At 43.9% G+C, this 26,030-nt stretch overlaps 1 protein-coding gene across 1 annotated transcript in view; it reads left to right on the top strand.

Moving 5' to 3' along the window:
• The window catches only part of TACC3 (transforming acidic coiled-coil containing protein 3), a 293,528-nt gene that overhangs the window by 241,122 nt on the left and 26,376 nt on the right, over positions 1–26,030 (top strand). Inside the window, exons 12-13 of the mRNA XM_069203951.1 lie at positions 7,870–7,913; positions 17,758–17,918. Of these exons, the coding sequence (XP_069060052.1) occupies positions 7,870–7,913; positions 17,758–17,918 (205 nt within the window). The remainder of the gene's footprint in view (positions 1–7,869; positions 7,914–17,757; positions 17,919–26,030) is intronic.

The raw sequence follows: 26,030 nt of genomic DNA, 5'->3' as shown, positions 1-26,030 counted from the left end.
GGAATCTTGTGTTTAAACATAGCAAGACATAGAAACTCCAGCAGTAGGATACTGTATTCATGATAAATAATTGGCAATTTTCTTTTTACATGATATTGTGTTTACACAAGGTCATCAACACTCTTTATGGGGGTGTTGAGCATCACAGTAATGTTTGATTGCACTGCTTTAATTTTGGTCATCTTTAGCCCCAGTTTCTGTGTTACCTGCCAATCCGAATTGGTCACAGTCCATAATAGTTCAACTAGTAGCCCCATATGTTTGGGTAATGCTCCTGATTGATTTTTGATCCATCCACGTACTTTGTTATAATTCTCTAGCCCTTGGATTACTCTTCCAATCCCGCCCCTTGTTGGCAGGTTTGATCATCTATTTTTCCCAAGGCTAAAAGTTGATGAAGACTTAAGTTTTGTCATACTTGGAGGCTGATAATCTAGTAAGTGAAGAACTTGAGCGCTTACACACTCAGAAAAATAGGGCAGAGTTTGCTTGCTATATGCTTTAGTGAAAAACAGGCAGCATGTCTGTCTGCTGGCCACTGCTGGATTCAGTGTGGCTTGCCTTTGGTGTCCCACCAGTACAGATGTGCAGGGTGCCGGCTTAAGTCTGTTCTTTCCTGGGATAAATCTACTTTAAGTTGGTTTCCGGCACATCCATCTCCCATTTGAAGAAAGTAATAGCTGGTCACGCTGCTGCTGCTACTACTACTATTACAACAGTAAGTTTGCTTGCATATTTTTGCAGTCTTTAATCGTTATAAGGTATTAGTTGCTAACTAGTATTTTATCTGGTCTCTGTATACTGGGAGCAACTGAGGGAGTGTCCCACATGAGTTGTGGTAGGGTACACATGGGCATGGGATGAGTTACGTTTTGGTTGTACTGTTTGGTGTGTTTTTTTTTTTTCTTTCATGCCTTATTCCTGCCTCCTTGCAAATCTGTTGGGGACAGATGCCTTAAAACAGCTGTCACGTAGTACTACCTTACACCCCCCCCCCCCCACACCCCACCCCACACACACACACACACACAAGGGATCATCGCAATGCATGGATGGCCTTTAGAATTTCCAACTTTCTTAACATTGGTGTTTCATCTTTCAATGCCTGTTATCCACTCCCATTCGATATAAATGTTAGATTTACCAATTCAAAGCTTACAAAGCAGATTTAAAATATTATCTATCTTAAAATCATGAACTATGCTGCATCAAGTCAAAATCCTAGACTATTTGCCACAAACACAGGAGATGTGACATTTTTGGAAGCAACCAACACTTATCTGGACGAGGTATAGATGAGTGGCCAACCTTTCATGTTCCCTACCTCCTAAAAAGAAAACTACAAGGAAATTTGCTTTTTGCTGGTTTCCCCTCATCTTGACTACTAGGTGCTGGTGTAGTGGCTCTGAAATGCCCTGAGCCCCGCTAAACATATCTCATTACATATGCTCTGACCCTTAAAATGCTGTATGTTCATTTGGCTTGTCCCCAGTTGACATAACCCCACTTCTAAGTTCCTAGTATATGGTATCAGGAGTACCTAGGGCCTGTAGGTTTAGGTGTCTTGTGGACTGTAGCACTAGTTGTCCCTCAATGGGTACAACAAGGTAAAAAGGGAAGTTTAAAATCGCTAACTTGACTTTCTATTTAAAATAATGGCAAAGCCTAAGCTTCCCTTTTTAGTCTAAGTCACACCTATAGCAAACTTAAAAGAACTATGGCAGGATGCCGCATTTTAAAAAGTGGTACCTGTACTTTTACATTTTCCAGCTGTAAAACCCTAAATTTTCTTTTTTATGGTGGACAGCCTATTATCTATTATAAGTACAGAATTACAGGCTGGCACCACAGCCCTGCTAACTTCTGAATGGGACTACTAAAGTTGCTACTGTTTGGTATCAAAAGAATCGGTGTGTTAAATTTGATTTAATGGTTAAATCGAATTTAATGTCACTGGTGGGCAAAGCTTAACTTCAGATGTTGCCACTTTAGTTGCCCAATTCTGTGTATGTTTACTGATGTCCACAGGGCTTGTCTGGCAGACAGCTTTCTTCCCTCCTGGGGTGACTTGCTACCAACTCCCAGCAAAGGACACAATAGGAGCCTGCATGGGAGAGAGGTGTTTCCTCCCTCCTACAGGAAGCCACATTGGTGTTAACCCAAAATGCGCACCTCATTGGAGAAACTACCCTTCAAAGCCAAATGGGTATTCTTAAGAGTGGTGCTGTATTGGTTAGGCAGACAGGTTGGCACTGGTGACAGGAGAGGAGAAACCAGTTGTCAAACGGCGTCGAGGGAGCCTGATGTACAGCAGACCTCTGCTCAACAATACCCGGCTTTCCCGGCTCCAGGGATGGATCCGGCTGCATTTTTTTAATTCAATGTATGCCGTGTTTCAATCCATGGCCCCTGCTGGTGCACCGGTGGGTCCCACGGGGCCATTAGAGTTTGATTTGGGCTCTCCGGCGCCGTACAAGGCAGCTCCATTCATGCCCTTTTGCCCTACAGAGACTGTTGGTTCGGCGCCGAGGGTATCCCCTAGCGGGACTTCCTCTTGTGACAGTGGATCCTCCATCACCTCAGCCGACTCCATCACTGCGCCATCTGACGTCGATGATGTCGCCTTCCAGACCGGCTCCATCACCTTCCTGCCAACTGACTCCGCGAAGGTCTTCGTTGGACTCCGTGTCGGCGCCGTTACCGGCACCAGGTGAGACTAGGAGTCCTCCATCTCTTCCTGAGCCTTTTCAAGGTTCGAAGTAGTCGGCGTCAATGGACTCTTTATCGACGGCAGCCTTAGAGACACATCTTCCTTCTTGTAGGAAGGCATTAAGACTTTTGGAGGAGGAGGAATATAAACAGCTGGAGGAAGGAGAGATTGAACCTTCGGATGAGTTCCAGGGTCTAACCACTGCAAGTGGTCTTGATACTTCTCTGGAGTTGGACATTGCGTCTCCGGGCGAGTTTACAGAAGAGGCTGCTTCCTTCCATACAGTGGTGAGGAAGGCAGCAGAGTTCCTGGACTTGCCTTTGTCTGTGGCAGAGGTGAAAACTAACCTGCTCTGAGGTACTGCATCCCTCTTCGTCCAGTGCTGACCCTTTGCTTCCTTTCGATGAGGCTTTAACTGAGCCTATATTGGACATATGGAAGAAGCCAGTAACAACTCCTGCAGTGAACAGGGCAGTGGCAAGGAGACATAGGGGTGCACCAGGAGATCCAGTTGTTCTATCACGACATCCAACTCCGGAAAGCTTAGTAGTCCAGGCGTCATGTTCCACGAAGTCTGCTCCTGGAACATTCCCTGGAGTCCCTACTGATAGGGAGTCCAAGAGGATGGAGCAGTCTTCCAAGAAGATCTTTTCATCATGCAGTATGGCGCTTAAGGCTACTAATTCTACCTGTGTGCTGGGCAGATACGTCCACGCCCTTATGGACTCCACTAAGGAGATGGCAAAGGATCTCCCACAGGAGATGCAGAGGTCGTTTGGATCCCTTTTTATGGATGCGCAGGCGGCTGCTCAACAAATTATACAATCTGGCCTGGACACTTCGGATTAGATAGCCAGGGCCATGGGAACATCTGTTGCTACTAGGAGGCATGCCTGGTTAAGGTCCTCTGGTTTTTCTTCTGATGTTCAATCCACCTTAATGGATCTACCATTTGATGGGGAAAAGCTGTTTGGGGACAAGGCGGACTCTGCCCTTGAACGGTTTAAGGACTGTCGGGTGACAGCTAAGTCCTTAGGTTTACAGACCTCTGCTACAACCTCTTACAGACCTTTTTGCAGGTTTCCGGGGTTCACTCGTGGCTCTGCCTTTCGGAGGTCGCAGTCCTTCGCCCAGCAGCCTACTAATCCGCCCTATCGTGCCTTTAGAGGGATGGGTAGAGGTAGAGCTAGAGGGCCAGCCCAACAGCTGTCATCTTCATCATCCTCCTCTGGTGGACAACAGCAGAAGCAGCCCTAGTTTTCACCACTTTATCATCCATACTTCTCCTGTAGGGGGAAGATTGAGTCTCTTTTTCTGCAGAAATGGAAGTCGATTACAACAGACTCCTGGGTGCTAAGAATTGTGGAAAAAGGTTATGCTCTCCCCTTTCAGGAGTTCCCTCCTCCCTTTCCCCGCCGTCCCTCCTTTTGTTCAGAAGATCATCTTCTGTTGCAACAGGAGGTTGTAACCATGTTGGCAAAGAGTGCTGTAGGGTTGGTGCCGGAGCAGGAAAAGGGTCAGGGGTGTTATTCAAGATATTTCCTGATTCCCAAGGTGAACGGTCGTTTAAGGCCGATCTTAGACTTGAGGATTTTGAATTTGTTCCTCAAGCAGGAAAAATTCAAAATGCTGACCCTGGCGCAGGTGCTATTGCCGTTGAACAAAGGAGACTGTATGGTGTCTGTCGACTTGCAGGATGCGTACTTTCAAGTTCCGATAATCAAGTCGCACAGGAAGTATCTCCGGTTTGTGGTTGGAATGCAACACTACCAGTTTGCGGTCCTTCCGTTTGGACTTACTTCAGCACCTCGGGCTTTTACGAAGGTGATGGCGGTTGTTGCAGCACATCTCAGAAGGAGGGAAGTAGCGGTTTTTCCCTACCTGGACGATTGGTTGATCAAAGCCAAGTCTCCAGAGTTTGTGTTGTCTCATCTGCGAATGACAACCCAATTGTTGTTCGATCTGGGTTTTTCCGTAAATGTGCCCAAATCTCACCTGGAGCCCTCAACGCCTCCTTTTCATAGGGGCAATACTGGACACAACAATGTTTCGGGCCTACCCCCCGCCTCAGCGGGTTCAGGACATTCAGGCGCTGATTCCATTGTTTCAAGTTGGAGCGGCAGTTCCAGTCCTCAAGGTCTTACGCCTGCTAGGTCTGTTTGCTTCTTGCATTCTGTTGGTCACTCATGCTCGCTGGCATATGAGGGCTCTTCAGTGGTGCCTCTGCAGGCAGTGGTTCCAGCACAAAGGAGATCTCGGGGATTCAGTAAAGATCTCCAAGGACACTGTAGCGGATCTTCATTGGTGGACGGCAACCTTTCCCAAGGAAAACCGGTTTCACTGCCGCCTCCGGTGGCCCCAGTGATATCGGATGCTTCCACTCTAGGGTGGGGAGCTCATCTGGGGAACCTGGAGATCAAGGGTCATTGGTCTCCAGCTGAACAGATGTTGCATATCAATCTGTTGGAATTGTAGGCTGTACGTTTGGTGCTCAAGGCCTTCCTCCCTTCCCTGTTGGTCAGTTCAGATCTTGACAGACAACACTACCGCGATGTGGTATATAAAAAAGCAGGGAGGAGTAGGGTCGTACCTTCTCTGCAGAGAAGCCCTGCGACTCTGGTCCTGGGCTCAGGACCATCAGATTTTCTTAATAGCAAATCATTTGGCCGGAGTTCTGAATGTACGTGCGGACGGTCTCAGTCGTCACTTCTCAATAGATCACGAGTGGCGTCTCCATCCAGACCTGGTCCTCCACATCTTCAGGATGTGGGGTACTCCTCAGGTGGATTTATTCGCCACTCGAGAGAATGTGCATTGCCCATTGTTCTGCAGCCTCCAGTATCCGTTGCAAGGAGCATTGGGGGATGCGTTTCAGATGCCCTGGAGCGGCCAGTTGCTTTACGTGTTCCCCCCCCCCATAACCTTGATTCCTTGAGTTTTGAGGAAGGTTCGTCAAGACCGGGCCCAAGTCATCTTGGTGGCACCGGACTGGCCGAGAAGGGTATGGTATACAGACCTGCTTCAACTTTGTCAGTGCCCTCCGCTCCGTCTCCCGCTCAGGGCAGACCTCCTCTCGCAGGGGCAGGTTCTACACCCCTACCTCCAGAGCCTGCACCTTCATGCCTGGAGATTGAACAGGGCAACCTGAGTTTGTTTTCTCTTCCACCGGATGTTGTGGATGTTATTCTATCGTCCAGTTGACACTCCACTAACTCCATTTATGCCGGCAGGTGGGCAAAATTTGTGGTTTGGGGTGGGGAGAATCAAAAAGATCACTTGAAAGCCCACCTTTCTGATATTCTTTTGTTTGCGCTTAGTTTAGCAAAGAAAGGCTGTACAGTAGCTACGGTTAAAGGTTATTTGGCAGCTCTGTCGGCATTTCTTTGCCTTCCGGACCAACCTTGTTTGTTTAAATCTCCAATTGTAAATAGGTTTATTAAAGGCTTAGTGAATAAGTTTCCTCCCACGCCCTTTCACATGCCTCAGTGGGACTTGAATCTGGTATTAACGTTTTTGATGGGTTCGCCTTTCGAGCCCATGCATTCATGTCCGTTGAGATACTTGGTCTTAAAGACTGTTTTCTTAATTGCGATCACATCTGCTAGGAGGGTTGGGGAGCTTCAAGCCCTTTCTGTTAAACCTCCTTTTACCATGTTTCTCCCTGATAAAGTGGTGCTGAAAACCAGGGTGGCTTTTCTGCCAAAGGTTGTCTCTCCTTTTTTGATATAGGGCAGTCTATTACCCTTCCCTCGTTCTACCCTCCTCCCCACTCTTCTAAAGATGAAGAGAGGCTCCATAGGCTGGACCCTAAGAGGGCGCTGAGTTTCTACCTGGAAAGGACTAAAGACTTTTGCTTGGATGATCAGCTGTTCGTAGGGTATGTTGGACAGCAAAAGGGCAGAGCGGTCCAGAAACTAACACTCTCCAGGTGGGTTATCTTGTGTATAAAAATGTGTTACTCTCTGGCGAAGAAAGTCCCTCCTGAAGGTATCAGGGCCCATTCTACTAGGGCTAAGTCTGCTTCCTCGGCCCTAGCGAGAGGAGTTCCATTAGTAGATATATGCAAAGCGGCAACTTGGGAGTCCCTCCATACCTTCGTAAAACATTGTTTGGCCTCTGAAGTGAGGAGGGACGGTCATTTTGCTCGTTCGGTAATGCAAGATTTCTTGGTGTAATCAGGCGGGCACCCACCACAGAGTGCGGTACAGCTTTGGGACTCTACTCATAAGGTGAGGAATCCACAGGTAGTTGTATCCATCAGAAGAACAAGTTACTTACCTTCGGTAACGCTTTTTCTGGTGGATACACTAACTACCTGTGGATTCCTCACAGTCCCTCCCGCCTCCCCGTTGCCTGCCTGCTTTCACAGTTATCTTCCAGTGGTAGATTTTTGTTTATCTGGAGATATATATTTATTTGTGTGTATATATATATTTTCATGTATCTATGTATTTTCATGTGTCTATGTAAATATATAAGCTCAATGGAAGATGTTATTGTGTGTGTATATATATCTTTTTTTACGGTTTTTGATGGGTCAGTTCTCACCTGTTCGCCTCAAAGGCACGTAAAAAATGAGGTGAAACTAACGTCAGTACGCCGACGTGGACCTCTTAATGGCACGTTGACGTCAGACGGAGTCACGTGGAGCCGTGCCATTATGACATCGACGTGGACAGCTAGGAAGAAGACTTTCCGTCGGATGCTGACGCAAGGACGAATTCATAAGGTGAGGAATCCACAGGTAGCTGATGTATCCACCAGAAAAAGCGTTACCGAAGGTAAGTAACTTGTTCTTATGGATGGATTCCAGGAATCCAGTTTGGAGCTGGGGTGCACCCAAGCAGTCAGACTTTCTTTGTAATTCACTACTTTTTCAAGACCTGTTACGTTGTATGGTTTCATATTTATCGTTTCTATTTCCTTAGCAACTAGCTTTCTGGTTTGTCAAATGTGGGAAAAGTATTAGTTTCTAAATGTTGTTGACACCCTTATAAATTGCTGGATTACGAATGCATATAGCGTCTTTGGCGGGGAGTTTGGAGTACAATTTAGCACTGCCAGTGACTGTTATGCAGTTTAAATCCATATTTTTTTTCTACTTCTGCTTTAAATATGTGGGACTTAATGTTTTTTATTTTTTATTTTATTTTTTGTAGGCAAATTGTTTCAGAATTTGAAGGGACAATAACGCAAATGATCGGTAAGTGCCAGTTTTCTTAAAATTGGATTTAAGTTAAGGAATGTATTATTTAGAGTATAAGAAAAAAATTTATTCTGTATGCTCACTTCAAAAACCTAACCAGATTTTGTTGGTTTAAGATTAGATTAACCTTTCTTCTATTTTTGTGACCTGGCCTTAGGACCACTTTAGCTAGCTTTCCAACCTCATGTTGTCCAAAAATACTTCGTAAAAATAAAAGCACATAGCGGGATTTTAGCCAACTATTAATCCATTGGATTGCTCAAATAACTCAAATTATGCCCTCTCAAACCACTGCTCGTGGTGTAGAGCACTGGGTCAGCTCACTTCAGCTTGTGGAAACCTGCACTTCATTGCATTTTCGTTGTACATATGGATTTTCCCACCTCCAAAATAGCCCCCCCGTGTTGGACCCTTGAAGGAACTAGTATTTACCAGTGACTGCTAGTACATATGTGTAGTAGGATGCAATCACTTGATATAAATAAAGATAATGGTTCAAAATGGCTATTGAGGGGTACAAGTGACACCTTACAAACCATTATGTATTTATTTTTTTAATATTAAACGATTTTTGGGGTACTTGGCTTGAAAAGCTGTTTACTTCAAAGCACAGCTAACAAATGTCGGTTTGTTTTGTGATTTCTGATTCTGTGACTACTCTATTTGCCATATTGTGCAGATTTTACTAAAAACATTTCTAGCTCAAATGAACGACACTACCTCCAAAAAATGTATTCATTTTCATTGATTCCAGTAACAATGCTGTATAATCCTAGTAGCCTTGACCATGTTAAAGTTCTAGAGAGGTGTTGGTGCTAGCATTATGATGAATGAATCTATATTTCAGAGAACCATTAAATATTATCCACATTTAATAGTTATGCAATAAAAACATCCAAACGTGTAAATCTAAATTACATTTTTTTATAATTTTTTTAACTTCCGTTTACTCATTTAACATAACTTCCTACCACTGCTTAAAACAATGGATTGGTACAAATCAGTCATAAGCTGATTTATTGTAAATAACTGCTGTTTCGTGTTTTTCTATTTTTACGATGGCTTCAACTTTACTTCTTGCAATTTACAGTTATTTGGAAAAGGCTTGACCTATTCTGTTCCTGAATCATGTTTTCCTGCACACCGACTAGTAATTATTTTTGATGACATACATATTTGTTGCATTGGAATACTAGCTACCTTTGTATTTCTCAAGCTCCTGCAATTTTCTAATTACCTCCTTGCTTAATTTCCTACTTGTGGCACTTTTCAAACGTTTAGTTTTTTTTCTTCTTTTTTCGGTCTGATTAATATGCTACAAATCCTTTAAGATCGAATTGACTGGCAACAGTTCACCTACCTTTACAGTGCACAGTAGAAGTACACCCATTAACCCCTTCGCTGCTAAGCCTTCCTTCCACCCCCGCCCCCACCCTTGCTAAGACTTTTTTGGCTGTTTGGTGATAGTTCACTCTTAGGCCTCCATAACGTTTTGTCCACATAGGTTATCCACGCCAAATTTGCATCCTTCTTACCCCCCCCCCCCACACACACACACACACACACACACACATCGTGGGGGTTCGAAAGGTAGCCAGGGTTTGTGAATTCCTCTGGAGGGGACCAATCAATTAGCCAAAATACAGCAACATTTTTGAGTTTTGGGGGAAAAATGGGCAAAGTGCTCCAGCAGGAAGTGTTTGGCCTTTTTCCTGCAAATGGCATCAATGATGGTGCTACAATCGCCATCTTCAGGAACAGACAGATTTGAGTCAGAAAACCACATTTTGCAACAGTTTTGACATTTTACTGAAACATATGCCATTTTTCTTACTTTGTGCTTTCAGCCTCCTTCCAGTTAGTGGTAGAAATGGATGTAAAACCAATGGTGGATCCCGGAAAGCTATGCATTTTTTAAAAGAAGACCAGCATCTTCATTTCAACTGTTAGTTTCTATAGGAAAATCTTGATTATCTACACATGACCCCTTGCTGAATTCAAAGAATATTGAGATTGAGTTGAGAAGTCATTTGTTTAAGTTTTCATCAGTAACTTCTAACTATGGCAGATTTTTTTTAAAGCAATACGCAGTTACGTCCGCTGGACCCTTCTGGTTGTGGGGATATATAGGGATTGTAGGTTCACCAACGACCTGAGGTACCCAGAGCCAATAACTGAGCTTCACCTTGCAATTGTTTGTATTGTGTACAGGGTATACAGCAATTCTTTTGGTAAAATATAAAGAGTGAAAAATGGGTATCGTGGAAACCTATGTATTTCCGAAATGGGCACAAGTTATGAGTTCAGAAGCAGTGGATATTTGCATATCGCTGGGTACCCATACTAGCTTGTAGCAGAAGGCCTGTCAAAAAAGACTGAGGGTAGCTATATTCTGGATCAGCACTTATCTGGCATGGAAGGAAAAGAGCTGACAAGCGCATGCTTGAGTGTTGCCTTTATAGGCGACTGTGACCTCAGACTGCTCTAATGACACAGGTGCCCCGCGGATCCGAACGCCACTCGGCAGCGAGCGCAAGGGTCTCGCTCAGCAAAAGTTCCGGATTCCAAGCTGATGCCTGGAAATTCTAAGGGTAGGAAATCTGCAGCTAGATAGTCTCTACCAGATAATGCGCTACCAAAGGCAAGTAACTTGTTTTTGCAGCATCTTTGTTTTTTAAAGTGTCCTTTTTGGTTATGATCGGTCTTGTGTAGTCGGTGAGATTAGTTTTTTTTGACTCGCCTCATACACTATTTCATTCATAGACGGAACTATTGAGGATTTGCCCAGAATTCCTCCCTTAGGTGGTATGTGTTTCATTTGAATCAATCCATCTTCTTGCCAGATTATGAATAAAGTTTTTCAAGAGCACACCAGACATTAACAGTACATACAAAATTTTGTTTTTGATAATTGGCAAACAGTGTTGGACATTAATGAAGGAAATTCTGTTTAATTCACTGGAGCAGGTATTCAGAAAGTCCTCTTGGATTTAATGGTGTAATCTGGTAATAAAAATGTGATCAGAAGAACACAATTGTATACCCATTGTTTTTGATTGCATCAAACATGAAGTAGTGCAACTGTTTTCCAATCGTTGTTCAAGTCAGTCGAACAGGCAGCAATTGCAGCTTATGCATGTTTCCATATAATTTTTCAAGGATGATGCTACTGTCAGGTATAATGTGGTATTCAGATCTCACTGAAGAATCGGAATGTTACTGGGTGATAACAAATAGATTGAGTATCATGTGGATCTAAGCAATGTCCAGTACTAAATCAAAGTCTGTTTTGCAAATAGCAGTGGTACAGGACATCAGCATGGTGCTCTCAGTATATAGCAACTGTATCAGTGGACAGCCTTAGTGTCCTTAATAGCAAGGTTGCCTATATGCAGAGGCTACCATATTAATGTGGTTGTGATAATTCCTTGAGATGGGTAGTCACTCACCCCAAATAACCTAATTTCTTACAGTATGCTCTTGGTATGCCACAATTGTGGCGTTTATTTTGATGGTAAAAACTTACTCTGGGATCCAGCCCACAGGTGTGGCTATTCTACTTTATAACTTGTAATCAGAGTTCCGTACCATAGAATTCTCCATAGAAGTAACATTCTCTTTCTCGTGAATGCACACTTGCCTATCTACTGGTTCTGTGGATGACCTTGGCACAGCAAAATATTGATGGTTGAAACGGATACATGATCTTCATTTTTCCTGACACTTTCGGGTGTAACATACAAGGGACAAATAAACCTTCAACATTCCTATAGACCCTGGTCTTGGAACCCTTGACCAGTCCAACAACCTTCGATATTGGGGTCCTAAAACATGTTTTGACTTATTTCGGACTGTGGTTAAGTTTCTGTTTTTTTGGGTCTTGTCAGATGGTTTTAAGCCATGTGAGTTCTCATTTCAGTGATTCTTGTTAATACTGCAAGACAGCGGAGTCAAACTGTTCCATTAATTGGAGTTTGGGAACTGAATATAAACCCAAGACGGCATGGCAAAGCTTATGAACGATTAATCCAACACAAAGATCCAGCCAGCGTTAATAAATTCACCTTGATGAATGTGCATGTAACTAAGTTACTTTCAAGCATAGTACAGGTCTGTGATATTACCTGTCCTGGGCCACCTGATATGGCGCCTTCAAGTTTATTTTCATCATCCTGCTAACTATGCCCTTTCCTAATTGTAAATGATTGTCTTCGTTTATGATCTTTGTGTGTGATTACTCTATGCAGGACCCAAACGTTCTGCATACCTAGACTGTCCAAGTAACAGTAGGAGACGTACATATACAAATCCTGAAATGCATGTGGGACAGTCACTTTTTGGCATGCTTACCCCCTACTTTTTGCTTGTTATCAGTGTGCTTAGACTGTTTTCACTGGGGTCCTGCTAACTGGACTCTTCAGGAACAGACAAGTTTGCAACTGGGCGACCATTCTGCTTCGCAACTTTGTTTATCTGGCTCCTTCTAGCAACTGCAATATTTCCCTGGCTGTGCATCTTCTGAGGTCGGTGAGACTTCAGCCTGCAGCAAGTAGGAATCTCCCTTGGAGAGAAGGAGTCACTCCCCTGCATCTGCAGGCACAAACTGCAACAACATCCGGCTGTGTGGATTTGCTCTCCTCCGGAACTGTGTAGATCCTGCGTCACAGGTGGTCTCCTCCTTGGTCTTCTCTGCCTGCTGTCCAACTTGGGAGATGGTAAGCCCTTGCCTCTCCTTGCCGGACAGTACCCCTGTGCACCTACCAAGGATTGTTTGCTCCAAGGGATCTTCAGGCTCTGTGTAGCCCTGGCCACCAGAATTTCATTCGCCAAGCAGTCTCCTCTCTGCTGCTCCTGCAACATGGGACTCCCCTTCAGATGTGCTGACTGGACCTTACTGTGACTTAATGTGTCTGCTGCCAGTGGGTTGCCTGTGGGGTTTTGCGACTGCTTCTGTTGGCTCTCCTGACTGCTAAGGGTCAGGGGCTTGCTGGTTCTCTTCAGCATTGCAACTCTTCTTTTGCTCCTCTTGCATTTGCGAAGGCATGTTGGTGGTTCTCCTGCACCACTGACCATTTGAGCCCCGACAACCGATGTGGGACACCATCTACACTACTCCAAGGACTCATCTTCTGCACCTGGGCTGCACAGCTGGTCGTCTTCTTCCCCGTTGACCTGCTTCTGCATCCACAGGAGGGTGGGTAGTGGCTCCTTCCCACACTGGACACCATCTCGACCTGGACTGTCACCTTCTTTTGCAGGTCCTCTTCTGACAGGATCCACCTTTGGTTTCTTCCTGTCTAGTCCGGGTCTTGCGTGATCCCTTTTCTAAGTCCTCCTGTTAGTCCTTGAGAAGACCAGGTACTTAGCTCTGCTCTCCTGGTCGCTGTGGGTCACTCAGATACTCATCTCTTGGGGTCCCTAGTTCTTCCAGATTCTCTCTAACAACTCCACATCTTTGGGTGGGGGCCTTCTATCCGCATCCCACTTTCTTAGTATATGGTTTGTTCCTCACTATTTTTTTACCATTATTGCCAATGCCTGTTTCTTTGCTATTTGCTGATTGCTATTGATTGTGTGTGTGTGTGTGTGTGTGTATATATGTGTGTGTGTGTGTGTGTGTGTATATATGTATGTATATATATATGTGTGTGTATATATGTGTGTGTATATATATATGTGTGTGTATATATATATGTGTGTGTATATATATATGTGTGTGTATATATATATGTGTGTGTATATATATATGTGTGTATATATATATATGTGTGTGTATATATATATATATGTGTGTATATATATGTGTGTATATATATATGTATGTATATAGTTCTAATTCATGGAGGAAACCAAGCCATTAAACATGCCAAACAACAACAGCTGAGGTTCATAACAACATACTCACAGAGTGCTACACAAGTTCGTAAAATCTTGGAAAACCATTGGGCAATTTTACAAATGGACCCAATAGTGGGGGAAATCATGGGACAATACCCATTAATGACTTTCAGAAGAACAGCAAACTTAAGGGATAAATTAACGCACAGCCATTTCCAAACTACAAAAGCAAACTGGTTACAGAAAACTGGCTTTTGGAAGTGCAGCAGCTGTAAGGCATGTAAAATTGGGGTGAATAAGAAAGAGTACTCAACAAATACTGGCATGGAGAGAGTGATACGTAAGCACTTGAACTGTAAAAGTCGATTCACAGTATATGTGATTGAATGTCCTTGTGGGTTGAAATATGTTGGCAGTACCATATGTGAGACTAAAAAGCGAATTTTAGAACATATTCGAGCAACTATCAATATAGATAGGAGCTATGCAACAGCGAGACATATGGAACAGAAACATGATAGCAAGTGGGAACTCATGACATTCTATGTAATTGATCAGGTACTAAAATTAGAACGCGGTGGTGACCGAGAAAAGAAATTGCGTCAACTAGAATCCAGACATATACTTGATATCCGATCTCTCACCCCGCTAGGTTTAAACCAGGATGAGGAGTTATTTGTACACCTATAAGAGTGGTCATAGCTCATAAGATGTTGCCATTCATTTATTTTATGTCATTTCCACCAATTGATAAGATGCTTTCTTTCCCGTTGTCATTTGTCAGATAGACATACAATTTTGGTGCTATCAATATAAATTGACTGAAGGAATAATACCCAAACATTAATTTTCTTCCATCAGAGGTGCAGGATTTAGCGAGGGCCTTGTTTAAAAGAAACTTTGGGGATTGTGCTATTGTAGGTAACATGCAATACATGAATATGAATCCAATGTGAATATAAATTAAAAACTAATGAGGGCCCCTATATTTTGTTAACACACCTCAGAAATTGTTTTGAAGTCTCCATTAGTCGCTGAAACAAGATTTTATGACATATATTTAAAAATAATTTGATTTAATGAAATGCTATAAACTACATATACCAGAATGCAATGTGGAACTCAGTGAAAAACACCTTGGATTGTAGTCAAAACACTGTTACAATTTGGTAAATATGTATATAGAAAAACGTTTAATTTTTCTTTGTTAAAGTATATATATTTAGTGATGTTATGGAGTAACTCTTGATAAGTGGTGTAACTTGAGTATTTTTTCTGTTACTTTGGAGTACTTTATTTTAAGCGCCGAAATTAGCACACAGGAAACACCTGTGAACAAGGTCTGGTGAGACCGAAACGCGTCAGGGGATTCCTGTTTGTTTGTTTATGATCTCACTAATGTATTAAAAGTTAAGGTATTTTTGGCACAACGACAGAGTGCGGTTTTCTCTTGCTAAAACAGAAAGAGAATCTTGTTTTTTGAAAATATGGTTGTCCTGCCTCAAACCAGCACCACCGGAGAATTAAGTGCACCGTAACACGCAGATCAGGACATCTTTTCTTTCATATATATATATATATATATATGTATATATGTATGTATATGTATGTATGTATGTATGTATATATATATGTATGTATATATATATATATGTATGTATATATATATTTATTAGTGGGGGAGAGGGGGGTAGAGGTGGAGAGGGGGGGATAGGTGGAGAGAGTGAGAGAGAGAGAGAGAGATTCTGGTCGGGCTCCGAGACACCCAAAGTTACTTGTGCCAAACACTCCCTTCCGATACAAGAAGAACCAGGACACCTCCATAAAGTACCTTTATTTTTATTAACACTGTGTGGTTCTTTCATGTGTGTAAGCACTGTGTGATTACAGCGGTATTGCATAAGCTTTGCATGTCTCCTAGATAAGTCTTTGGTGCTCATCCACAGCTACCTCTAGAGAGCCCTAGCTTCCTAGACAATGCCTGCACTTAACAAATAGGGATTGCCTGGACCTGGTATAAGGTGCCAAAATCAGTGGTGTCCACCACAAACCAGGCCAGCTTCCTACAATGCATATATACTTTTGTTTTGTGTGCATAGTAACCAAGTACTCTTGTAATCTCAATCTAGAAAGCACAGTAATCATTGACTGTCCTAAAACCTAGAAAGTCTGGTTTAAGTAACGTTTGCAACCTTAGCCAACACACTTTAGAAGCTTAGCAAGGAAATGAAAGTTCTTAATTATGTGTTGGTGGTTAGTGGACGACAAAAATTATGCAAATGCGTTAGAAAAAAAATCCTTGAATTTCTGCTTATTTACCATCAAACAGTATAAAGCCTTATTTGGGCCATTTAATTCGTAACACACATTAAATGTCCCTGTATGTTTTATTCCCTGGCAGAAAGAATTTAATTTGAAAGTTTGATCTTGCTCACAGATTACCCGATCGGTTGGTTTGTAAGAAATAGTACTATTATGAAACTGTTTAGAGGAAACTGCCTAGAGTTCAGTAAACTGGTCGTCTTGTCCTGCCTGCTGAACTATTTAGCAAGGAGTTGTAACTTGCATTTTGAGTTTTTGGCTTACCAACGACGCCAGCCTCTTCGGTCCTCAAATTCCTTCCAATATAGAAAGCTTGAAGTCTGCTGGAAACTCGGTTTTCCCTCTCCAGCTGCTATGGAGTCAAAAACTGCAACCTCTAGACCTGGGGTCTTTAACATATGTAGCTCTTATTACACAAAATGTTTAATGAAAATCAGCTGAAGCTACTAATATCATTAGTGTTGTAATAGTGACTAGATCAGACAAAATTACATTAGCAGCCACCAGGCCCAAGGTTACCAGCAGTGATCACCTCAGTGCACCAGGAGGGTTGCCAGCACCAAAATAAAAAGTGCTTTGTCAATTTCAAATGCCTATAAGTATATAATACTTGCCAGCTGCAGTGCCCCTGGCACAAAAGTAATCATCTTAGTAATAAGTCTCTATACATGACTTATCACTTACCTTTAAATATATATTTGGAAATTTAGTCATTTTTCTCCAAATATTAGCTTATGAGTTATGAGAATACACACATTTTAATCTTCGAATAAACATTTTGTCATACATATGTTAATTTAACCTAGCAGAAAGTGTCAATTTAGAAGGCTGGGATGCATGCAGGAGAGCTACTGACAGGTAGCTAGAGAGCTATTAGTTGGAAAAGCCTGCTCTAGACAGAGGAACCAGAACACCACAACTTAATAAGGCAGTGAGTGCTTAAAAGATCTTGCTAGATAACTCAGTGTGATGACATTTCGGTTTTCTAAAGTTCAAGGACAGACCTTAGAAAGTCTTTCCTCACTGTGCCATGCATTTCTTAACCTATGTTCTTCCTCATTTGTGGTCCAGTGTAAAACAACCTAAGGTTGCTCCTTATCAAATTAAGGCATGAATTAGGCAACTGGTAAAACTGAATTTATGCGTACCACATTGACTGGTATCACTCTGCTACTAGTCAATCGTAGGTCGTCTTTCTCAAGAAGTGACCCACTTACATGCTTACCAGATATTACTGCGTGCATTGTTTGCAATGAAGTTGGAGGCATGCTGGTAGAGTAGGGTGGAATTACTTTTATGGAACCTCACCGTAGGTGCCGTCCTACGTTTATCTCCCTTCCCCAACCTCCTCTGCCACTAGATAAGTTACTGGTAACCTATGAAGTAATGGTGACCATATGCATCTGCTCGAGGGAGGAGGTTGTGCCCCTCTGTCTTTATAGTTAGTTTTCCTACCACTAGTTGAAAGGGTTTTCATTGGTCAAGCAACCATAAAGGTATTTTTTTTATCGGTGTGTTCCTCCTTCCAAAATGCTTGCAGTTGAACCAGTATTTAGCATCTTAGTATTTTTTTTTTTCTTTCGTTCTTTTTAAGACCATTGTGAACTGTGCTTCCAGGTACAGTTCATTTGAAAGGAATAATCGCTTAAATTAGAGTTTCTTTTTTAATTTTTTATTTCAGAGGATTCCCTGAAACAAAAGGAGCAAGCAAAATTGGAAGCCCAAAAGCTAATGCTCGAAAAACAACAGCTGCAAATTGACCTAAACTCCACGGAGAAGTCTTTTTCAGAACTCTTCAAGCGGTTTGAAAAACAGAAAGAGGGCATCGAGGGTTTTCGCAAGGTTTGTTTTGATTTGTTTTGGTTTTTGTCAGCATGGAAAGGTATTTGATTGAATTCATGACTTTGCAGATCCCCTTTACAAAATATTTTACTTTAAGTTCAACTCTGTGCATTCCCATTGTGTGGAAATTCTACCAATGGTCTGATTTAATGATATATTCCTCACACAATATTGCATGCAGTAAGTCTCTGTTTTGGTAGGAGACGTGCCCTGGAAGAGGTGTGGTTTTCTCTTCTCATAAAGCTACACTTATAAACAAGTTTTTTTTATCTATTAGCAGTGGGTAGGCAGTCCCGAGCATATGTACTCTGGTCTTTGAAGGTTAAATTTAAAGCAAACAAACTGTCAGTCTGATCACATACTTGTTCATTATATCACAATGTTGTTACTATATAGTGCTTTCTGATATTATGCAGTTTCCCACACTATAAATAAGTTTACAATTTCCAAACCTCTTTTGATTTTTAGCGTTTATTATTGGAGATATACAGCTTAGCCTCCATTGCGAAGATTCAGTAGTATTGTGTAGTTTACTCTCATCATAATATCATTCATATTGCACTTACTACTCCTGATGAGGCGTTGAAGTGCTTTAGGCTGGTTAACCCAAGGTTGGTGGTTTTTCCAGAGTTATTTGTTACTGTTAGTTTTGGGCATGCAACTGGGGTGCTCATGAAAACCATTCAGTGGGTTCACTCCAGTTTCTTTACCATAGATTAAATTAATGAGAATTAGGTGTGATCAGAGATGTATGGCGGGCTAGAGGGGGCAGTGCAGATGGGGGGAGGTTGGAGGTGATAGTGTAGATATCTGTTGGGGTTAATAGATGAGCCAGAAGAGGTAGGCTAGGTGTTATTTTGCAGGGGTCTGGTTTTAAAATCGGATTTACGATCCCTGAAATGCATTGTGGACAAACTGCAGAAATACATTGTTAAAGTCGGTGTATTATATGATGTGGTTGTGTGATCTCCCTGTGTAATACTTACCAATGTATTTAGGAACCTTAATTTTAGTTTGTTAAACCTTCAACTCAGCCCTGGGTAGCTGTGGCTTTGAGCAGCAAGGCGTACACTCGTGTTCAAGTGTGAAGCATTCAAACAGCACCAAGAGATTGACAAGACACCAAAGACATCAGACATCAATGTCTGACATCAATAGACTGTATTTTTATGTATTTTTTGTACACCACAACAAACATCCAAAGTAGGGTTCTGGAGATAAAAAAAAAAAAATCACTGGCAAATTCAGTGGCAGGTAACACACTGGCAGGTCTGACAAGATAAGACTGCCCGATGTGGCCAGACATTCGTATCGCCTGAAAGTAAGAGTAATCCTGCCAGTGAGAAACAAATTCTTTATCTATTGTTGATAACGCAGTGGATATTGACTAAGAAGGATTCTGTGACAATTGGCTGGGGCCACATTACGTAGGCCAGGCTGGCTCCATTCTACCTTGTTTAGTTCAGAGTAGAATAATAGCTGTGTTATCATGGGTAATCACTTTTTGGTAGGTATGTTGAAGCGGCATCAGTTAAAACAGACACAGTACTTTCTTTGGGAATTCTCCAACAAAGAAACACAGCCCATTTATGGAGCATGTGGAAGGAGCAAATATTCTTTCACAGGTGGTTTCCACCCTTGCAGATGTCAACCTTATTAAACATTCAGTAGCTGTTCCGCCAGGGCTACATGCAAAAATATAAGCCAGAGCCACATCCTTTCGAAAAGCAAACCCCTCGATCTACAAACCAGTCTCTAGGAAATTAACGTTCAAAATGTGACCTTATCAACGACAGTCATAATGAATCCTGGAATACTTGTAGGAGGAAGAATTTCAATTTTGTGCAGGCGATGGGTAGACATAACATCCGACCACTATATTTGGGATCTGATATTCTTTGGGCACATTAGAATTCATTCAAACCAACACCACCTCCCAGAGGCCCACAACAACGTATTAGTCTTATAAGCTGAAGTGCCAACTCTGCAAAAATTGTCCAATAGAGTAATTCCTTGATTGCTAAATAAATTTAGGCTTCCATTCTCGCTTTTTCCCCGATTAAAGAAGAAATCTGGAAAATGGAGACCTATTTTGGATTTACAAAATCTAAACGCCTTTCTTAGTCATTTCACATGGTTACTTTGCAAAAAGTTATCCAAGTGCTTCAGCAAGATTACATGATATCCTAAGACTTGCAGGAGGTGTATTTCCATATACCAATTCATCCGAATAATCGCAAGTACCTTCTGTTACAAGTGGCAGGTCATTGGTATCAGTTAAATGCAGTTGAATTAACAAAAAATAATAAAATTAAAAAAAGCATACATCGCTCTCCGCCACACTGCCGCTCTTCAGGTCTCTACTGCAGGCACATAGACTTCCGGCCTGCCCTAGGGCCTATCCTAATGCTGCTCTAATGCTGCTGGCAGGATGTTTGTTTTAAAGTTTTACTGCTGTACAGAGGGAAATAATGGTTACTTTTTGGATATAAAGATATAAAACTCACCCTTTTCTGAGAAAACACATTGGAAAGGTATTCCTTATGAGACAATTTTTTTCCTTCATTTTTAAAGGGTTGGGTCACGTGATATCTTGTGCCCAAGTCGTATACTTGTGTTCAGGTAGTGTTACAGTATTGAATAAGCAAAATCACTGTGTACCCATGTCTTAAATGTATAAATTGTATGTACTTGAATCTAAAAAAGCTCTAACCACTAAAGCGGACTGTTGATCCAAAATATCTTATATTGCAATGTATGATAGATTCTTCCCTGATTCTGGAATACTCAAAAGCAGTGGTCTGCGCACATTAGGTGTGTCTGTGTAACTCTGTGTCAACGCCATTGCACTCCAAAGGAGACAAAACAAGCTGCATACAAGTACCATCTATGGCCACAGACGTCCGTTCCATTCTTTCTGTGCTTTCAAACACTGATCTGGAGCTCCACTTCTTTCCTCCCTCTGAAGCGATTTCCTTGGTAAAAATTTCCAGTTTGGGTAACAGATGGTTCATGGAGATTGTCCAGCGGGGCTATGACTTGCAATTTCTTCTTTTTTTGGGGCCCGGTGCACCTGGCAAACACACCAGACTACTTTGAGCCAGGATTTAGAGGCACTTTTGACCAAAGATTCCATAGGGTGCATGTCCTCCTTGGATGTAGGGGACGCTGTGCTATATCCACTGCTTTCTTGTGCTGAATGATAGAGGCCTCAGTTCTGTCCTCAGTCTTTGCCCTCGTGACACGTTCCTCCACAAGTGCAAATTCAACATGTTTGACCTGGCCTGGATTCTCTCTGCCTTGCATCCCAGAGACTGGATGGCAGCGATAGATCTGCAGGACTTTCACTTCTTATTTTCACGTCCCTGTCCTCAAGGCAACAGATGCTAATTGCAGCTCAAGACAAGCCACAAGCACTTTCATTTTGCTGCTCTTCCTTTTAACTTGACCAGTGCACTTTTTGGTGTTCACAAAGGTGATAACCGTGGTCGCTGCCCATCTTCGGAACTCCAGGGATACCAATCTTCCCTTACTTTGACTTGCTATGTAAGGTGTGCGCGCCACAGTCCATCACTGACCTCTTCCAGATGGCAAACCTCTTCACATCATTGAGGTTTTCAGTCAACTGGTCAAAGTCAAACCTGACTCCCTGTCAAAGGCTTCACTTCATCAAAGCCATGCTGGATAGCGTGTACTTTCAGGATCTTTTAATGCCATGGCATGCAGGTTCAGCCTGCAGTGCCCAGCAGATCACAAATAGTTAACTTCCAGGGGAGGCACACAGTATCTTCCAACAGTGGGGAGAACCCAGGCTCAATCTCTTCAATTTGCAATTTTGTGCACTGGAGTTTTCAAGAAGAATCTTTCTCTTAGACATGTTCTGCTTTGAGTGGATCAGAGGGCTAGAGAATGCCTTCCAGTCCCTATTCATGAGACCCTGATTCATAATGATCAGGAATGGCTGAGTCCAAGTCATTTAAGTGGCTCTGAATTGGGCCAGGAGAGTGTGCTGCCTGAGGCTTCTGGGCTTGAGCATCTGTCCTCTGATCAAGCTGCCACTTCTAAAAGGATCTTCTGTTAAGGCAGCAATGCATATTCTTGCACCAGAGCCTCCGCAATCTGTACCTACAAACGTGGATTGAGCAGCAGCTGTTGATCTCTTTTGACCTTTCTCTTGAGACTGGTATCATCCTGGCAGCTAGGCTCCCTGCCACAAAATCTGTGTTTGTTTTGCCTGCAACAGGTCCAAATGGCATGTACCACACTACATCACAAACTTGTCTCAGGACCAGTCAGTTTGCTTTGTTTTTGGCCCAACGTGGCCTTGCTCTGGGCAGTTAAGGGTTGCCTGACAGCACTTTCAGCCTTTCCATTTGCCAGAACAGCTAGCGCTTTATCATATTGTATTGAGCTCATTAAAGGGTTTACTACATATGTTCCCACTTAAACTCTTTGTGATGCCCCAATGAGACTTACATCTGGTTCTCATGTTCCCCTTTCATGCCACTGGACAGTTGTCCATTGAGTGCCTGCTAATCATCAAAAGTAGTTGTATGAAAGTGCAGTCTTTCTAGCATAGTTAGCCCCACTTTTTGCCTGATGTTGGTGTGTTTGGGCTGTAGTTCACTGGGATCCTCCTAATCAGGACCCCAGTGTCTGTGCTCTCTTCTCTAAATTTGGTTGCTGGTAAACATTTCACACCAACATTTGGAATACTGGTGCACCTATGTAAGTCTCTAGTATATGGTGCATGGGCACCCCATAGGTCCCCCTTGGGCTGCAGCATGTATTGTCCCACCCATGGAAGCCCATGCAAACTGACTGCAGGCCCGCCATTAAAGCCTGCATTAAATGGTGCATGGACCCTTTCACCACGTATAAAAGGCGTGCCTATCCTGGTCACTGCACTTACAGACATGCATCCTGCCCTTGGGATGAAGGACCTATTAGAGGGGTGACTTACAACCTGCTTGACTCGGGTGCCACTACAGACCCCAGGCTCCATTTCCTGGACTCTTAAGGCTGTAAAGCCATCTTAGGGTATGTAGTGCACACTGTACACCATGAGTGGTCCAACTACATAATGACTTCTCCGAACCTAGGCATGTTTGATATCAAACATGCAACAAGCACTGGAATTGATATGGTTGCATGATTCTAACATACCATGTACTCTGGGGGTTCCTTAGAGGATCCCCCAGTTCTGCCTGTGCAGCTTTACAGGGTCTAGCTGCCATCCCACACTGCTGACCCCAGACACTGTTCTGCCCTCCTTCTGGCAAGCCTTGCTCAGGCCGGAGAGGTAGAACAAAGAATTTCCTTCAAGGGAGAGGTGTGACCACCTCCTCCTGACTATTGGGTGTCTAAGGGCTGGGGTGGGATGGACTCTGAGCGCCACCAGACTGCTTTGAAGGGCACATTTGGTTGCCTTTATTCAATAATGAAGTTTGCACCAGTTTAGGAACCCTCAGTTCCTGCTCTGGTGCGAAACTGTACACAGGATAGGGGGAATGACCACCCACCTGCCCAGTTCCTCCCCTAGAGAGGTGCACAGAGATCTGCCAAGTGGCCACTTGATTCTGCCATCTTGAAAATAAGATGGGCAGAGGCCCCTGGGAGCATCTGACTAGTTCAGCCAGGTAGATTGTCCCTGACCCCCTCTGATAGGTGGGTCACTTGAAAGAGTGACCAACCTCCTTTTAGGGATACTTAAGGGCTCCCTGGGGTTGGGTCTTCGGATTCATAGAGCAAGACTCTCCAAGGAACTCTCTGTAAGACATCTTCTGCTCCTGGCCTCTGGAACCGCTACTGGTACTGAAACAGTCTGCTTCTGGTGGGAAGGCAACATTGTTTCTCTGGAGCCTGCTAAAATGTTGCAATATCCAAGGCTGTTTGTCCTCTAGGGTCACAAGGATGCTGTTTGCCTGGAAGCATGAAGGAATCTCCCTTGGAATGAAGGAGTCACTCCCCTGCATCCGTAAGCACCTCAAAATTGTCAACCAGCTGGTGGGGTTGGCTGTCCACAGACACCGAAAGGCTGTGCAACACAGCTGGTGGTGGGTCTGTGGCCTCCCCTTGGTCCTGCTTGTTTTCTGACCAACTTGGGAGACTGTGGGCCCCTGCCCTTCTCACTGGACTGGAACCCCTGTGCACTGCAAAAGTTGCTCTCGCCTTTCCTCCAGGAGATCTTCAGTTGCCAAGAAGCCCTTGCCTCCAGTACTCTGCAAATCGAAGATCAACCCCTAACCTAAAACTCCTGCGATGTGGGACTTCTGTTTTGTTGTGCTGCTGCGGGTTCCTTGTGACTCCGTGTCCAGCACCTGTGGGTCACTCGTGGGAGCTCCAAATACTTCTGCTGGCCATCCTGTGTGCTGACGGCCAGCTATTTGGACACCTATTGTAAGGAAATGCCTCCTTGGCATGGTTGCCCCCTGACTTTTTGCCTTTGCTGATGCTATGTTTACAATTGAAAGTGTGCTGAGGCCTGCTAACCAGGCCCCAGCACCAGTGTTCTTTCCCTAACCTGTACTTTTGTATCCACAATTGGCAGACCCTGGCATCCAGATAAGTCCCTTGTAACTGGTACTTCTAGTACCAAGGGCCCTGATGCCAAGGAAGGTCTCTAAGGGCTGCAGCATGTCTTATGCCACCCTGGAGACCTCTCACTCAGCACAGACACACTGCTTACCAGCTTGTGTGTGCTAGTGAGGACAAAACGAGTAAGTCGACATGGCACTCCCCTCAGGGTGCCATGCCAGCCTCTCACTGCCTATGCAGTATAGGTAAGACACCCCTCTAGCAGGCCTTACAGCCCTAAGGCAGGGTGCACTATACCATAGGTGAGGGTACCAGTGCATGAGCATGGTACCCCTACAGTGTCTAAATAAAACCTTAGACATTGTAAAGTGCAGGGTAGCCATAAGAGTATATGGTCTGGGAGTCTGTCAAACACGAACTCCACAGCACCATAATGGCTACACTGAAAACTGGGAAGTTTGGTATCAAACTTCTCAGTACAATAAATGCACACTGATGCCAGTGTACATTTTATTGTAAAATACACCACAGAGGGCACCTTAGAGGTGCCCCCTGAAACTTAACCGACTATCTGTGTAGGCTGACTAGTTTTAGCAGCCTGCCACAAACCGAGACATGTTGCTGGCCCCATGGGGAGAGTGCCTTTGTCACTCTGAGGCCAGTAACAAAGCCTGCACTGGGTGGAGATGCTAACACCTCCCCCAGGCAGGAATTGTCACACCTGGCGGTGAGCCTCAAAGGCTCACCTCCTTTGTGCCAACCCAGCAGGACACTCCAGCTAGTGGAGTTGCCCGCCCCCTCCGGCCAGGCCCCACTTTTTGGCGGCAAGGCCGGAGAAGATAATGAGAAAAACAAGGAGGAGTCACTGACCAGTCAGGACAGCCCCTAAGGTGTCCTGAGCTGAGGTGACTCTAACTTTTAGAAATCCTCCATCTTGCAGATGGAGGATTCCCCCAATAGGGTTAGGAATGTGACCCCCTCCCCTTGGGAGGAGGCACAAAGAGGGTGTACCCACCCTCAGGGCTAGTAGCCATTGGCTACTAACCCCCCAGACCTAAACACGCCCTTAAATTTAGTATTTAAGGGCTACCCTGAACCCTAGAAAATTAGATTCCTGCAACTACAAGAAGAAGGACTGCCCAGCTGAAAACCCCTGCAGCGGAAGACCAGAAGACGACAACTGCCTTGGCTCCAGAAACTCACCGGCCTGTCTCCTGCCTTCCAAAGATCCTGCTCCAGCGACGCCTTCCAAAGGGACCAGCGACCTCGACATCCTCTGAGGACTGCCCCTGCTTCGAAAAGACAAGAAACTCCCGAGGACAGCGGACCTGCTCCAAGAAAAGCTGCAACTTTGTTTCCAGCAGCTTTAAAGAACCCTGCAAGCTCCCCGCAAGAAGCGTGAGACCTGCAACACTGCACCCGGCGACCCCGACTCGGCTGGTGGCGATCCAACACCTCAGGAGGGACCCCAGGACTACTCTGATACTGTGAGTACCAAAACCTGTCCCCCCTGAGCCCCCACAGCGCCGCCTGCAGAGGGAATCCCGAGGCTTCCCCTGACCGCGACTCCTTGAA

The sequence above is a fragment of the Pleurodeles waltl genome, chromosome 1_2, assembly GCF_031143425.1.
Source record: "Pleurodeles waltl isolate 20211129_DDA chromosome 1_2, aPleWal1.hap1.20221129, whole genome shotgun sequence".
In the NCBI taxonomy this organism is placed as follows: domain Eukaryota; kingdom Metazoa; phylum Chordata; class Amphibia; order Caudata; family Salamandridae; genus Pleurodeles; species Pleurodeles waltl.
Note: the sequence above shows the minus strand (reverse complement) of the source record. Positions and strands in the feature narration are given on the sequence as shown.